The 14,835-nt window shown below is 52.1% G+C and overlaps 1 protein-coding gene across 1 annotated transcript in view; it reads left to right on the top strand.

Annotated features, from left to right (window-relative positions):
- ICE1 (interactor of little elongation complex ELL subunit 1) overlaps nt 1-9,461 on the top strand; it is a 69,907-nt gene extending 60,446 nt beyond the window's left edge. The window contains exons 18-19 of the mRNA XM_068990532.1: nt 6,004-6,102; nt 8,423-9,461. Coding sequence (XP_068846633.1) covers nt 6,004-6,102; nt 8,423-8,604 — 281 coding nt within the window. The 3' untranslated portion in view covers nt 8,605-9,461. The remainder of the gene's footprint in view (nt 1-6,003; nt 6,103-8,422) is intronic.
- Nucleotides 9,462-14,835: the final 5,374 nt, after the last annotated feature.

The raw sequence follows: 14,835 nt of genomic DNA, 5'->3' as shown, positions 1-14,835 counted from the left end.
TGGAAAACTCAACAGTGGCTACAGGACTGGAAAAAATCAGTTTTCATTCCAGTCCCAAAGAAAGGCAATGCCAAAGAATGTACAAACTACCACACAACTGCACTCATTTCACACACTAGCAAAATAATGCTCAAAATTCTCCAAGCTAGGCTTCAATAGTACGTGAACTGAGAATCTCCAGATGGTCAGGCTGGACTTAGAAAAGACAGAAGAACCAGGGATCAAATTGCCAACATCCACTGGATCATAGAAAAAGCAAGAGAAAAAACATCTGCTTCATTGACTATACTAAATCCTTTGACTGTGTGGATCACAACAAACTGGAAAATTCTTAAAAGAGATGGGAATACCAGATCACCTTAACCTGTCTCCTGAGAAATCTGTATGCAGGTCAAGAAGCAACAGTTAGAACTGGACATGGAACAACAGACTGGTTCCAAATAGGAAAAGGAGTAAATCAAGGCTGTAAATTGTCACCCTGCTTATTTAACTTATATGCCGTGTACATCATGCAAAATACTGGGCTAGATGAAGCACAAGCTGGAATCAAGATTGCAAGGAAAAATATCAATAAATAACCTCAGATACGCAGCAGAGAAGGCGATGGCACCCCACTCCAGTACTCTTGCCTGGAAAATCCCATGGATGGAGGAGCCTGGTAGGCTGCAGTCCATGGGATCCCTGAGAGTCGGACACGACTGTGCGACTTCACTTTCACTTTTCACTTTCATGCACTGGAGAAGGAAATGGCAACCCACTCCAGTGTTCTTGCCTGGAGAATCCCAGGGATGGAAGAGCCCAGTGGGCAGCCTTCTGTGGGGTCGCACAGAGTCAAACACAACTGAAGTGACTTAGCAGCAGCAGCAGATAGACAGATGACACCACCCTATGGCAGAAAGTGAAGAGGAACTAAAGAGCCTCTTGATGAAGGTGAAAGAGAAGAGTGAAAAAGTTGGCTTAAAATGTTCAAAAAACTAAGATCATGGGATCCAGGCCCATCACTTCGTGGCAAATAGATGGAGAAACAGTGGAAACAGTGACAAATTTATTTTCCTGGGCTCCAAAGTCCCTGCAGATGGTGACTACAGCCGTGAAATTAAAAGACTCTTGCTGCTTGGAAGAAAAGCAATGACCAACCTAGACAGCCTACTAAAAAGTGGAGACATTACATTGCTGACAAAGGTCCATCTAGTCAGAGCTATGGTTTTCCCAGTAGTCATGTATGGATGTGAGAGTTGGACCGTAAAGAAAGCTGAGCACCAAAGAATTGATGCTTTTGAACTGTGGCATTGGAGAACTCTTGAGAGTCTCTTGTACTGCAGGGAGATCCAACCAGTAAATCCTAAAGGGAGTCAGTCCTGAATATTCTTTAGAAGGACTGATGCTGAAGCTGAAGCTCCAATACTTTGGCCATCTGATGTGAAGAACTGACTCATTGGAAAAGACCCTGATGCTGGGAAAGATTGAAGGTGGGAGGAGAAGGGGATGACAGAGGAGGAAATGGCTGGATGGCATCACCGGTTCAGTGGACATGAGTTTGAACAAACTCTGTTAGATGGTGAAAGACGGGGACGCCTGGCGTCCTGCAGTCCATGAGGTCAAAAAAAGTTGAAATAGTCTCATCCTCTGTATCTTTGGCATTTAAAACTCAAAGATAATACCATTTGAAATGAGATTTAAGAATTTTTAAGTCATGTAAATCAGTCTTGTAAGTGGATCACAGGAAGAAATATAATGGCTCTGACTGCTCTTTTTGCTGTGTCTGTTGACATGCACTGTACACATTCGCCTGCAAACATAGGAATGTTGCACATAAATGCATAAGCTGAGTCTTGACAACAGCCTGGTTGCAAGGTGGACATTTACTAATTTTCACTGGAGATAACCCAACATATACTTGGAGTTAAGATTCCGAACAGGAAAGCATGGAGGTGTGGAAGCACAGATGGCTTCTTAGGGCGCAGCTCTCCTGAGCCTGTGAGATCAGTGTCCCAGGCGGGGCCGCCAGAACACGGACGGGCCAGTAGCTGCGTTTCCAGCTGTCAGGTGATGGCATCAGTGTGTCTGGAAACCCTGGTTTCAGTAGCAGCTTCTCTTACGGATTCAAGAAGGATCGTTCATACCTCTTGAGAATTCTCCTCTGTGCCTAGAGAATTCCATTCACAGAGGAGGCTGGCGGACTATAGTCCTTGGGGTTAAAGAGTTGGACACGACTGGGATTTCTTTGGAAGGAATGATGCTGACGCTGAAACTCCAGTACTTTGGCCACCTCATGCAAAGAGTTGACTCATTGGAAAAGACTCTGATGCTGGGAAGGATTGGGGGCAGGACGAGAAGGGGATGACAGAGGATGAGATGGCTGGATGGCATCACTGACTCGATGGACATGAGTTTGAGTGAACTCCGGGAGATGGTGATGGACAGGGAGGCCTGGCGTGCTGTGATTCATGGAGTCGCAAAGAGTCGGACACGACTGAGTGACTGAACTGAACTGAACTGAGCAACTAACACTTTGACAGAATAGTTTGTAAGGTTTGATGATATATTATTTAGAGTAATATATATATATTTACATAATTAAGAGTGACATAATGCAGTTGTGTATCTTACAGCAATAATTCATGTCCATCTCTCTGTGACCCCATGGACTGTAGCCAGCCCAGCTCCTCTGTCCATGCAAGAATACTCTCTTCCAGGCAAGAATACTGGGGTGGATTGCCATGCCCTCCTCCAGGGGATCTTCCTGACCCAGGAATCAAACTCCGGTCTCCCATACTGCAGGTGGACTCTTTACTGTCTGAGCACCATGAAAGCCCATAGGAGTAATTAATAATGTGTAATTAACACTTAGTTAACAGTGCTGTATAATAAAACAGGAATGTAGACGTAAATGTAGATCAGAGGAAGGGTAACTAGGAAGCAAGTGTCACGTGGAAAATAACAGTCTGGCCTACCTGGCAAACGCTGCCTGGTCACAGGAGCACCAGGGCGGGCGGAGCTCACATTCCTGAAAGGCTGGTGTGCAGAGGGCAGGGGGCCGCCAGGCCATTCCAGGAGCACCTCAGCGAGCTTCGCTTGGTGTCTGTTGGCACTGAAGGCTCTCCTGACCCCCATGCACAGCGGGTGCTGGGGGCTTCCTTAGTCGGGGGCTGGGGCTGGGCACCTGTGAGGCCCAGTCTGAGGACGGGGTGGAACCCTGAGAGATCTTTAGGGCGGGACAGGTGCTGTCCTTCCCGTGTACTCATCTCAGGTGGAGTTTGAGCCGTTTCTGGGAAGAAAGCGTTGGAGAAGCATCTTAACAGTTTCTGAAGCTGACAGGTACTAAAGAATTTAGCAAATAATTAAGTTGGTTAGTATGACTTCATAATAATAAATGAAGTCACACAGCAGGTGTTCATGAAACAGGAATCATCTGTATTCTTAACTCTAAATGTGTAAATCCCAGTGGGGTTTCTGCTCCTTGGGAAATAAAGCAGGATGATCCAAGGCCATCTGGTGCAGGGTTGGGGTGTGAACACCACCGTGAGCACACGCTGTGGGCACGCCTGATTATTAACCTGCATGAATGCCAGTGGAGCTCAGGGCTCTGGAGGAGTGGAGAGCCCGGCAGAGGTGGGGTGTGGGGAGAGGTGAGTGCGTCTGAGGTCCTGAGTCGAAAGGGAGTGGAGTGAGGCTGGAAGTCGGCCTCCACTGGACACAGAGGCATATAAAGCCACATGATACCACTTGCTGCCCCGAGCGTTCTAACTCTTAAACAGCCCGGCTGAGGTCAGCAGAGCCCCGAGCTCGGGCGGCCCTGTCCCTCCCACCAGGGTTTGCACGTCTCCTGCGGTAGCCAGTCCTGCTTCATTTCTGTCCAGGGTCTCGCCACATCATTCAGCTTTTCTGTGGAACTGTCTTAACATCGTTTCCCTAACATACCTGCATATAAAACCGTGACAGAGAGCCCTGGGTGACTGTCCGGCTCTGAGCCCTGCCCTGTAGACTAGGCCACATTCCCTATGACCCTCAGCTCTCCTCAGGCCTCTCTGAGTGTGGAGCGTGTTGTCTTTGATCTGAGATCACCTCCATGTTTCTTACCTGAATTTCATTGTGGCCCAGCTGCCTTGGACTCACCCACATTCCTTCCGGGGGGCGGGGGTGGGGGGGACTTCTCTTCCCATCTGTTTAGCATATTTATCCATCATCTTTGTCAAGTCATCATATGTGTAAGTGCCAAGTCCTGAACCGTATACTCAGATTCATGAGTTTCTCTTACTGTATCTCTGATTTACTCTGGTGGATAGCTTCTAAAACCCAACTCATTAAGCGTCTTTAATTAAAAGAAGAGGACCCAGTATAATACAGTCAGGTGTTAGCTGGCGGTGATGCTGCAGTCGCTGAGTCGTGTCCGACTCTTCGCGACCCCGTAGATGGTAGCCCTCCAGGCTCCTCTGTCCATGGGATTCTCCAGGCAGGAACACTGAGGTGAGTTGCCATTCTCTTCTCCAGGGAGCTTTCCCAGTCCAGGGATTGAACCCACATTCCCTGCACCGGCAGGTGGACTCTTTACCGCTGAGCCACCAGGGAAGCCCACGTGTTTCCTGGGGACACAGCCACGTGGCCCCACAGCTGTGGAGGCATGCACCCTACCATTTTCTCTGCTGTGAGTCGTGCACTGAACACTCCTCATAGATGGTCTCAGGGGACAGGGCTGGGGACAGGCACTTAGCACTTTGACCTCATGCAAGGAGGTATTTAAGAGTGACAGTGCCTTGACTTTCTCATCTCTGAAGTCTATTACTTTTCAACCTCAGTGAAGGACTGCCTGAGACAGGATCCAGACGTTTACGGTTTCACCCTGGGTTAGGCTTTACCCGGGGAGTCCCTGGTAGAAAGAGTTTCCTGGAGGGCTGTGTCTGTCGCTGCTTCCAGGGTGCATGTGACCAGCACTGCGAGCCCCTACGGGGGATGCAGAGTGACCAGCTCCTGTGGTGCCCCGTGCCTCGGTTTCTCCGTGGCCAACACAGAGGGCCAGGTAGACTGGTTCACAGACAAAGCCGTGGGCTGTCTGTAGCACTGAGAAAGCACGTGGGCACAGCGGTGCCTGGGCAGGGTGACCTGGCCGCAAGAGCCCGGGGAGTGGCCCTGGGCACAGCGGCATCTAAGGCTCGCCCTGGAACCCCCTCCCACGCGAGAGGGGGCAGGCCACACAGCTGGCCCTGGGGCAGGGAGGGGTCCTGCTCTGGAGCAGGCCAGTGCCCCCAGGTGAGTGGCGGCTCGGCGAGGAGCGTTGTCCTGGTGAGTTCCCTGGTGAGACCCCCAAAGAGCTTTCATCAGCCCAGGTTTTGCGTGTCAATGACTGTAGTTGAAATTAGAACTCATACTTTAAAAAAATTTTGGCTATTCATTTGAAATTAATAAAATGATACTAGTAGTTGTAAATGGCATTTTTAATGAAAACCAGCCATCTCCAAACAAAAATAGAATGGAACCTTATCTTGTTGTAAGCCTCTTCACTGTCTGGTTTCCCATAGCTGCTTTGCATTCTCTTGTGGCTGCACGTTGTTCCGGTTGAGGTATTTGGAGAAAATCTGGTCTCGGGACAGTCTGTAGCTGATGAGAGGAGTACTTCAATAGCCTGTTGGAGTAATTGTGGGTGTACTTCTTTGACACTGGGCTTTCTGGTGGCTCGGCGGTAAAGACCCCACCTGCAAAGCAGGAGACCCGGGTTCCATCCCTGGGTCAGGAAGACCCCCTGGAGAAGGGAATGGCAACCCATTCCAGTGTTCTTGTCTCGGGAAGCCCATGGACAGAGGAGCCTGGTGGGCTACAGTCCGTGGGGTCTCAAAAGAGTCAGACAGGACTGAGCAACTAAGCAGCAGCAGCAGCAGCAACAACTCGGTTTCAGATCCTGAAGCTCAGTGCACGTAATGTTGAACAAAAGGAAACATAAGTTTTAAATTCTTATGAAAAGTTAGCAGTTAACCCAAGGTTGTTTACATGTTTTTTTTCCCCCTCTAGGTCGTTTAGGTCAGTTGGGTCTGAAGGAAGGGTTCCCATCTGCGGTGAAGAACATTAGTACGGTGATTGGTATGTTTATCCAGCATGCGCAGGATGAAGGTACAGCTTCTGTCTATCACACTTATTTTCAGATTATTTGCATTCCTCTCATCCAGTGTCTCTCGCGTTCTTAACCGTGTGCCGTGCTCTGCGTGTCCCCCACTGCTCGGGCATGAGTTTGATGAAGCCACACTCTGCCTGTGCTCTCAGCACCGGCATTAGAACCTGTGTGGGTTTCCTGCCGTTTCCGTGGTCGCCACTCATGCCCTTGGGTGGCGAACCCCTAAGGAGGAAGGGACTCTTCCTGACCTGCTGCTGGCACTCTGTCTCAGCAGCCGTTGGCACTGGCTTCATGCCGCCCCATGACCCCCGCTGCCCCCACGTGCCTGGCCGAAGGTGTGTCCTGATGACAAGTGGGGTCACACGCGAGAAGCAGCGGCTTCACTGCAGCCTGGGCGTCCGTCCGTAGCACCCGGGAGAGCTCAGAGACTGGAAGCCCCTGAGCCAGTCTTCACGCTCCCTGTTTCCTTTAATGTGCATACCACAGAGCATGTAATTTTATAGTCTTCTTCGGGAAGAGCTTAAAACTCAAAAAGTGACCCTTTGAAGCAGTGAGTCCCTCTTGTTTTTATTTGAATGCTATGCCATCAAGGGGTAATGCGTTTACACAGCTTCCGTCAGGAGCGCACAGTGACATCTGAAATCTACATCCCAGATGAGCTTAACCTCTAGATTGTCCTCTTTCAGGGTGAGACTCGGCAGGTTGAGCTGCTGAGAACGTCTTTCTCTTTGATCTGCTGAGATAATGCCCGTGAGAGTGTTCCCTTCCCGCTAGACGGTGTTCCCCTCCCGTCTGGACCATGTTCCCTTCCCGTCTAGACAGGGTGTTGTCATCTTAGAGTTGCTGGAAGGTGACTGATGGACTGTCCCCAGAGCCGCCAGCTCAGACATTTCCTATGAGGAAGGAGGCTCGAGGGGACTCACTTGGGCCTGCCGCCAGTGCAGCACAGGGGTCCCCGGACAGCCCTCCTGGGCGGCGCTGGCTGTGTTATGCTCAGGAAGCTGACGCCCCAGGAGAGACCTCAAGCTGGATCGTGCCACCAGCTCACAGCTGGGGCTGAGGCCAGAGCCGCAGCTGCGCACGCACTCCTGCTCATCACAGTGGCTTTCACGCCCCGTGTGACTCCTCTGTTAGGCTTTTTGTTTTAGCCTTGTGTCCCCTTCTCTGGTGGCCATGTAGCTGAACGGGAAAGTCACTCTAAAGCTGGAGCAGCACTGTCCGCACCCACAGCATCGCCATCTGAGCCTGTGGGTTGTGACGCTTACTGTTGAACTGCATCACTAACAGTGTATAGTGAATAATAAGGTTAAAGAAATGACTCCTAAATTTTTTAAACTAAATAGTTTAGTGAATTTAACTAAAATTGGAGAAGGAAATGGCAACCCACTCCAGTATTCTTGCCTGGAGAATTGTATGGACAGAGGAGCCCGGCAGACTCCAGCCCATGGAGTCGCAGGAGTCGGGGACAACTTAGCGAGTAAAATTGAACTAAATTAAGCTTGAATTAAATAACTCCTAAGTAAACTCAGGCTAAACGGGAACTCTTACGTACTATAATCTCTACGCTAGCTCTGGTCTACAGTGAAATGCCATGTCTGTGACCATGCACTGTGCTCTAGTGTGTAAGAGTGTTTGCTGTACTGTATTGGGCTCCACTGGTCGCTCAGACAGTAAAGAGCGTGCAGACAAAGCAGGAGACCCAGGTTTGATCCCTGGGTCGGGAAGATCCCCTGGAGAAGAGAATGGCAACTCACCCCAGTGCTCTTGCCTGGAGACTCCCATGGACAGAGGAGCCTGGCGGGCTGCAGACCATGGGGTCGCAAAGAGTTGGACACGACTGAGCGGCTAACACTTTCATACTAAAAACGAGTTTCTCATTTGCTCTCATTTCATTATGTTTTTCCTTTCCAAAGTGCATGTGTAAATACTTGCCTTGGGAAAATGGAGTCGTTTATTTGATGGATGCTTTGGGATCCATATTCTGTTGGACCTTAAGTGCTGGGTGTGGTCCTTCCAGAGCTGCCACTGGAGAGCTTGGCTGTAGTCTGGAGGAGGGTCACTTCCTATGTGCCCTCTGCTCCGCACGCCATCCCAGGGTGCCAGCATCACCAAGGGCCTGTCAAGACTGGGCTCCATTTTGTTTCTTCCATTCCTGGGAGGACTTAATGAGCTTTTCTTTCATTGTCGGTTTTGTTTTTATTATTATTAGTTTTCATTGCTGGCAAAGTATATGAATAGCGATTCACTAGATTAACAACATTAAGATCGTCAACAGCAGAGCTTTTTTCTTGTGATGACTGATATGGAAATGCTTTTCAGATATCCCATGGGGGGTCCAGCTGGCCGCCGTGTATGCCCTGTGCGACCTGAGCCCCAGCAACCCGGCGGAGATCTCCAAGATCCTGGAGGCCTGGCGCAGGGAGACGGCGCGCAGCGTCCCTGCCGCGGTGCTTGGTGCCCTGGACGAGGTGGGCGCGCTGTGCGCGGAGGGGCGAGGCTGAGCGCCCGCGCCGCGCCCAAGTGCCTTCATGCGTTTCGGGGCCGGTGGTCAGCTGGCCTCCAGGATGCAGCCCCGGGCCCTGGGGAGAGGCCGGGCTGCACCCCCTGGGCCGAGGCCGAGACACCGGGGCTGGCCCCAAGCCACGCACGTCTCCCTTCCGGTTGTGGTGAGCACGGACATTTGGACTGGAATTTGTGTGTCTTGGTCAAACAACAGAAACTTGAACTTAGCCCTTTTTTGCTGCAGAAAGTGTTTTTTTTTTTTTTTTTGTCGCTTTTTGAAACTGAGTGGCATTTTTTAATGAGTTTAATATAAAAACATTAATTTGGTTCCTGAGCCAGTTTTGGACCTTGTGCCCAAACAACTGACTGGGAGCAAGCGCGGCAGAGGCTGAAGACTCTGCCAGTGTCCTCACCGGCAGGGGCCGCCGCTGCTCAGGGTAGAGACCCGGGGCACCTCTCCTGCCGCTCAGCCCACGCCCCGGGAGGAGAGAGCGAGCCCAGACTCGCAGAGTCTGCACCCAGCCCTGTGCAGGCGGGCCCCCGCGTGTGCCCTGTATATACAGACAGCCAACAATGTGTCTCACATTTGATGATATTCCACTTTTCGGAATTTTAGTATTTGTACAGAGAAAAATGGGTTTAATAACTCACCCTGGTCCTGATTTGTCCACTAGTCATCATTTCTTAAAATTCTTGTATGTGTTTTTTTATAATAAAAAGTGAAAGTAAGCCATGCACACGAGTCCTGGTGAGTACAGAGTGACCCTTGCCCACCTTCTACTCCAGCCAAAGATGAAGTGAGTGCCCAGTGCTGACCAAGGACGGGAGCCGCCGCCTGGGAGCCTCCTCCGCGGACATGGGCACGGACACCGCGGGGTGCTCACTGCCGCACCCTCCAAGGCTTTCGGGGTTGGCAGACCCCGCGCCAGCACTGCCTGGCCCTCAGTGTTGGACGTCTCCGTTTAGCTAGAGATGCTCCCCTTAGAAAATTGCCTCTGACAACTGTTGTGTTACTCCTTCCCCCGTTTTTAAAGGAATTATACCAGATGGAGATTTATAAAGAAACCTCTGCCTCGCCCTTGGGATGCTTTTTGTCTGTGTGTTCCTTCTTTCTCCCTCTGTCTCCGGAGCGCGTGGTCCGGGCCAGAGCCTGGCTGGGGGGAGCTGGTGAAGAAAGTGGCCAGGTTCTCAAAGACTTGTGTGATCTGTCACCCCAGACTTCGGTTACATGCAGTGAGGGGAGCAGGGGGACCTGGAGCAGTGTAGCAGGCCCAGGAGGGCTCCCGCGCGGAGGCCACTCGTGAGTTAGGCCCTGAGAGGAGGGCCCCTGGAATGGTCCTGGTGGACAGGTGTGCTGGCTCTGAGGGGGAAGGGCCTGCCCTGTGTCAGCAGGATGCTCGCCCCTCCCTGGGACCTGGGCAGCCCTGGGCTCAGTCACACTCCGAGGGAGGTTTGAGCCGGTGTGACAGGGAAGGGGGCTGATGCTGGTGGGCACAGACCATCAGCAGGGGCAGGGGGCAGATGTCACACGGATCTTGGGGGTGAAAACAGTGCTGAGTTGGATGAAGGACAGAAAGAAGTTGGGGGTCCCACAGTTTTGAGTTGGGGCCGGGGGTTCCAGGTTGGCGATAGGAGCCACAAACCATGGGCGTGTGCTGGGATGCAGACATCCATGTGGAGGCAGCCGGGAGCCCGTACCCACAAGAGTTGAGCTGGGGCGGACGTCAGGAAGGTGACAAAGCTCGGAGGGTGTCTAAAGCGAGTGGTCACCTAGGACAAGTGACTTCCCTCTCTCAGCACCTCCTGTGATTTGAAGACGCCTGGGAGGGGGCAGAGGAGGAAGCGCCAGGAGGGGCTGGCCGAGAAGCACGTTGGCACCTGCGCCCTGGCCCGAGTTGGGAGCAGGAGGGCAGGCAGCGGCCCCTGAGCTGCTGGAGGCCATGAGGCCCACGGTCCTGGAGGAGCAGCTGGGGTGGGTGGATTCTGCTGCTTGGGGGGGGGGTGTGCTGAGCTTGGAGGGTTGCAGAGTAAAAGGAGGTGAGGAGGGGCGGGCAGGTCTGGGGACACTGGGGGGTGAACTTGCCTGGCGTCACACGGTTTGCCATATGGCCACGGCAGAGAGGGCTTCCCTGGTGGCTCAGCTGGCCAAGACCGCCTGCAGTGCAGGAGACCCAGGTTCTATCCCTGGGTTGGGAAGATCCCCTGGAGAAGGGAACTGCTACCCGCTCCAGTACTCTTGGGCTTCCTTGGTGGCTCAGCTGGGAAAGAATCCGCCTGCAGTGCAGGAAACCTGGGTTTGATTCCTGGGTTGGGAAGATCCCCTGAAGGAGGGCATGGCAACCCACTCCAGTATTCTGTAGAATTCCATAGACTGTACAGTCCATGGGGTTGCAAAGAGTTGGACATGACTAAGTGACTTTTACTTTCACAGTAAAGAACCCTCCCGCCAATGCAGGAGACTTGGGTTCCATGCCTGGGTCGAGAAGATCCCCTGGAGAAGGAAATGGCAACCCACTCCAGTATCCTTGCCTGGAGAGTCCCATGGACGGAGGAGCCTGGCGGGCTGTATAGTCCATGGGGCTGCAAAGAGTCGGACATGGCTGAGTGACTGGAGCACCACGGTTCAGGTCATGTTCTGACCGCAGTCCCATGCGCTCTCAGCTGGTGGGGAGCCGGTGGCGCTGACAAGGCTGCCCCTCTGCCCTTAGGAGGCTGGCATCACTCCTGAGAACACACATGCCTGAGCGGGCCCATCGCACCATGACCCCCTCAGAGGGTGAAGCTGTTTTAAACTGTTGGTAAACCAATCGTTCCTGGTCCCTGGACAGAACACAGTTGTAGAGTTTCATCACTTCAAAAAAAATGGATGCAGCAAAAATGCAGGTTAACATTTGAACCTGGAGTTGGGGCGGGGGGGGGGGGGGGGTGCCTGGGCCGGACTAGGTCAGGGCACCCGGGAGCAGGCACCCAGCCCTCTGCCTGCAGCCGCATGCTTGACTCTGGAGCCTGAGGGGCGGGCAGTGGGGTGAGGAGGGTGTGCAGCAGTGTGGCCAGCGGTCTTTTTTTTTTTAATTTTTATTTTAATTAGAGGACAGTTACTCTACAATACTGTGATGTTTCTGCCATACATCAGCGTGACTCAGCTGGAGGTACACCTACGTCCCCTCCCTCTTGAAGCCCGCTCCCACCTCCCTCCCCATCCCACCCCACATACACGTGTGGCCAGCCCTCTTAACTGGACTTGTCCCCAGTACTCCTAGGAAGGCCCCAGCTTATCATTCGGAGCTCAAAATCAGCCTGGAGGTGACACTTGAGGCTGTAATCCCCCTCCCCAGGAATGCTTGGTCACATTGCCTACTTGGTTTTTTTAGATAGGGTGAAACAGCATAACTCACAAATTTCCTGCAGAAACGTGAAAGGGGCTTTGTGCCTGGCCGGGAAGGAGCAGCGTGGTGCCACTAGAGGGCGCTGTGGCCCCACTGTGAACCGCAAGGCCCCAGACACAGAGGGCTTGGGCTGCGTTGAGCTGTCTGGAAGACTGCCCACATCCGCGGCCTTGAAAAGAGGTGGTTTTACTGCCCGGGCCCTTTTCTCCAGGAGTTAAGTGGGGAAAACGTGTGGAAAGAGTAACTTGTAAAATAGATGGTATTCAAGAGCATCAGATGGATGTTGAAGCTGAAGCTCCAATCCTTTGGCCACCTGATGCGAAGAGCTGGCTCATTGGAACAGACCCTGATGCTGGGAAAGATTGAAGGCAAGAGGAGAAGGGGACGACAGAGGATGAGATGATTGGATGGCATCACCGACTCAATGGACATGAGTTTGAGCAAACTCTGGGAGTTGATGGACAGGGAGGCCTGGCATGCTGCGGTCCATGGGGTCACAAAGAGTAGGACACAACTTTACTGAATAACAACAAGCTCATAGTAATTCCTTCCTCCTCCCATCACCACCACCAAAAAAAATAGAAGCAAATATTTGCCAGTTTGGTCAGATTATTTCTTGGATATTTTCTAATGATCCTAAAACAAAATACTTTGACAAAAATAAAATGTGCCAGGTGGGCAGTGCTGATGATGGGTGTGGTGGAGGGTCGTGTGATGTGGCCCGATGCTGTGAATAAAGGTGGATAACTCCCCCTGCCCCCCCGGGATGCGTGCCGTTCTTCTCCAGGAGCACGTCCTCTCGTGAAGAACCACGATGCAGAGAGAGCCGTGACCCAGAACCTGGTCAACCTGCCTGATTAAGGCCAACGATGCTGCACAAGTCCCCTTGAGGAACGCTCTAGGAATTGAGGGGACTTTGGAAAGGAAGAGCCGTCCAGCTAAACACCTCCGGGTTGCATTTCCTTCACTCCCCGGATGCTTTCTCAGAGAAAGTCAGCATGCTTGTTTGATGGTGGAACAAGCAGGAAGTACCTTTTCTTGCCTCTGAAAGCGGGTTTTAAGGGAGCCCTGCTTGCATAGCGTGACGTTTCTCTCCTCATACGCTCGGCTTGTTTTCGTGAATCAGCCATCACGGTGTTGCAGTCAGTGTGTTCACAAGAAAGGGGTTCTAGTGAGGTAGACAGAGACAGAACTACAGTGGAGAGTGGTGGTGAGGGGTGCTTCGGTTCAGTTCATGAAAATGGCAGCAGCCTCTTGCTTTTACGAAGGACCCTGGGCTTTTGTGCCCGACTTGATGACCAGGGCTCCCTGCCTGTGCTTGGATCCAGCCCTCCCAGGGGGCCTCTGCTTCTCCAGCTGGGAAGGGTGATGCTACCTTGGACCTGTCAGGGTCTGTGCCCTGGGGGATGAGAGAGGGGATGCCTGGCAGGCTGGTCCCCAGACCAGCGGTTCTCAGAGGGCACAGCCTTGCCCAGGACATGCTGGGCACTAGATGGGGCTGTCCAGTGTGCACCAGCCCCGGGAGAAGCGTGCAGTCTGCAGCCCAGGAGCCCAGCCTGCCCTGGACACCCGCACCTCAGACTCCAGGCACAACCTCTGCTCCCCCATCCATGCTGCCTTCAGGTCAGACCTCCACTCTCCGCAGCCTCCGCCTTGGCCCCCTTGTGATCCATTTCAGTGGGGATTTGGGAGGAAGAGGAGGTGAGCACATTGGTCGCCTTCTACCATCAGGAGATGAGTCTTCGTTGTTGTTCAGTTGCTGAGTCGTGTCTGACCCTTTGCGACCCCATGGACTGCAGCATGCCAGGCTTCCTTGTCCTTCATTCACTATCTCCTGGGGCTTGCCCAAACCCATGCCCATTGAGTTGGTGATGCCATCCAACCATCTCATCCTCTGTCGTCCCCTTCTCCTCCTGCCCTCAATCTTTCCCAGCACCAGGGTCTTTTCCAGTGAGTCAGTTCTTCACATCATGTGGCCAAAGTATTGGAGTTTCAGCTTTAACATCAGTCCTTCCAATGAACACCCAGGACTGATCTCCTTTAGGATGGACTGGTTGGATAGCCTTGCAGTCCAAGGGACTCTCAAGAGTCTTCTTCAACACCACACTTCAGAAGCATCAATTCTTCAGCACTCAGTTTTCTTTACGGTCCAACTCTCGCATCTGTACATGACTACTGGAAAAACCATAGCCTTGACTAGACGGACCTTTGTTGGCAAAGTGATGTCTGCTTTTTAATACACTGTCTAGGTTTGTCATAGTTTTTCTTCCAAGGAGCAAGCATCTTTTAATTTCGTGGCTGCAGTAACCATCAGCATTGATTTTGAAGCCCAAGAAAATGAAATCTGACACTGTTTCCACATTTTCCCCAGTTATTTGCCATGAAGTAATGAGAATGGGTGCCATAATCTTTGCTGTTTTGAATGTTGAGTTTTAAGCCAGCTTTTTCACTCTCTCGCCTTCATCAAGAGGCTCTTTAGTTCCTCTTCACTTTCTGCCGTAGAGTTGTATCATCTGCGTGTCTAAGGTGGTTGATATTTCTCCCAGCAATCTTGATTCCAGCTTGAAAGGAATCTAGTCCCTGCCCATTTTTCTTTTTTTCAGACTCTGGCTTTTTTTGTGTTCATTTTTGGGGGGTGGAGCACAGGTTCTGGGCACGTGGGCTTCAGCGCTGGTGGTCCCGGGCTCCAGGGCACAGCCTCAGTAGTGTGACGCGTGGGTTAGCTGCTCCCTGGCCTGTGGGTTCCTCCCGGACCGAGGCTCGAACCTGTCTCCTGAATTGGCTGGCGGATTCTTTGCCCCTGAGCCACCAGCGAAGCCTTTGTTTTTCATTCTTTATGTTGTT

The sequence above is a fragment of the Capricornis sumatraensis genome, chromosome 18 (genome assembly GCF_032405125.1).
Source record: "Capricornis sumatraensis isolate serow.1 chromosome 18, serow.2, whole genome shotgun sequence".
In the NCBI taxonomy this organism is placed as follows: Eukaryota; Metazoa; Chordata; class Mammalia; order Artiodactyla; family Bovidae; genus Capricornis; species Capricornis sumatraensis.
The sequence above is the reverse complement of the archived record's forward strand: the minus strand, read 5'-3'. Positions and strand labels throughout refer to the sequence as shown.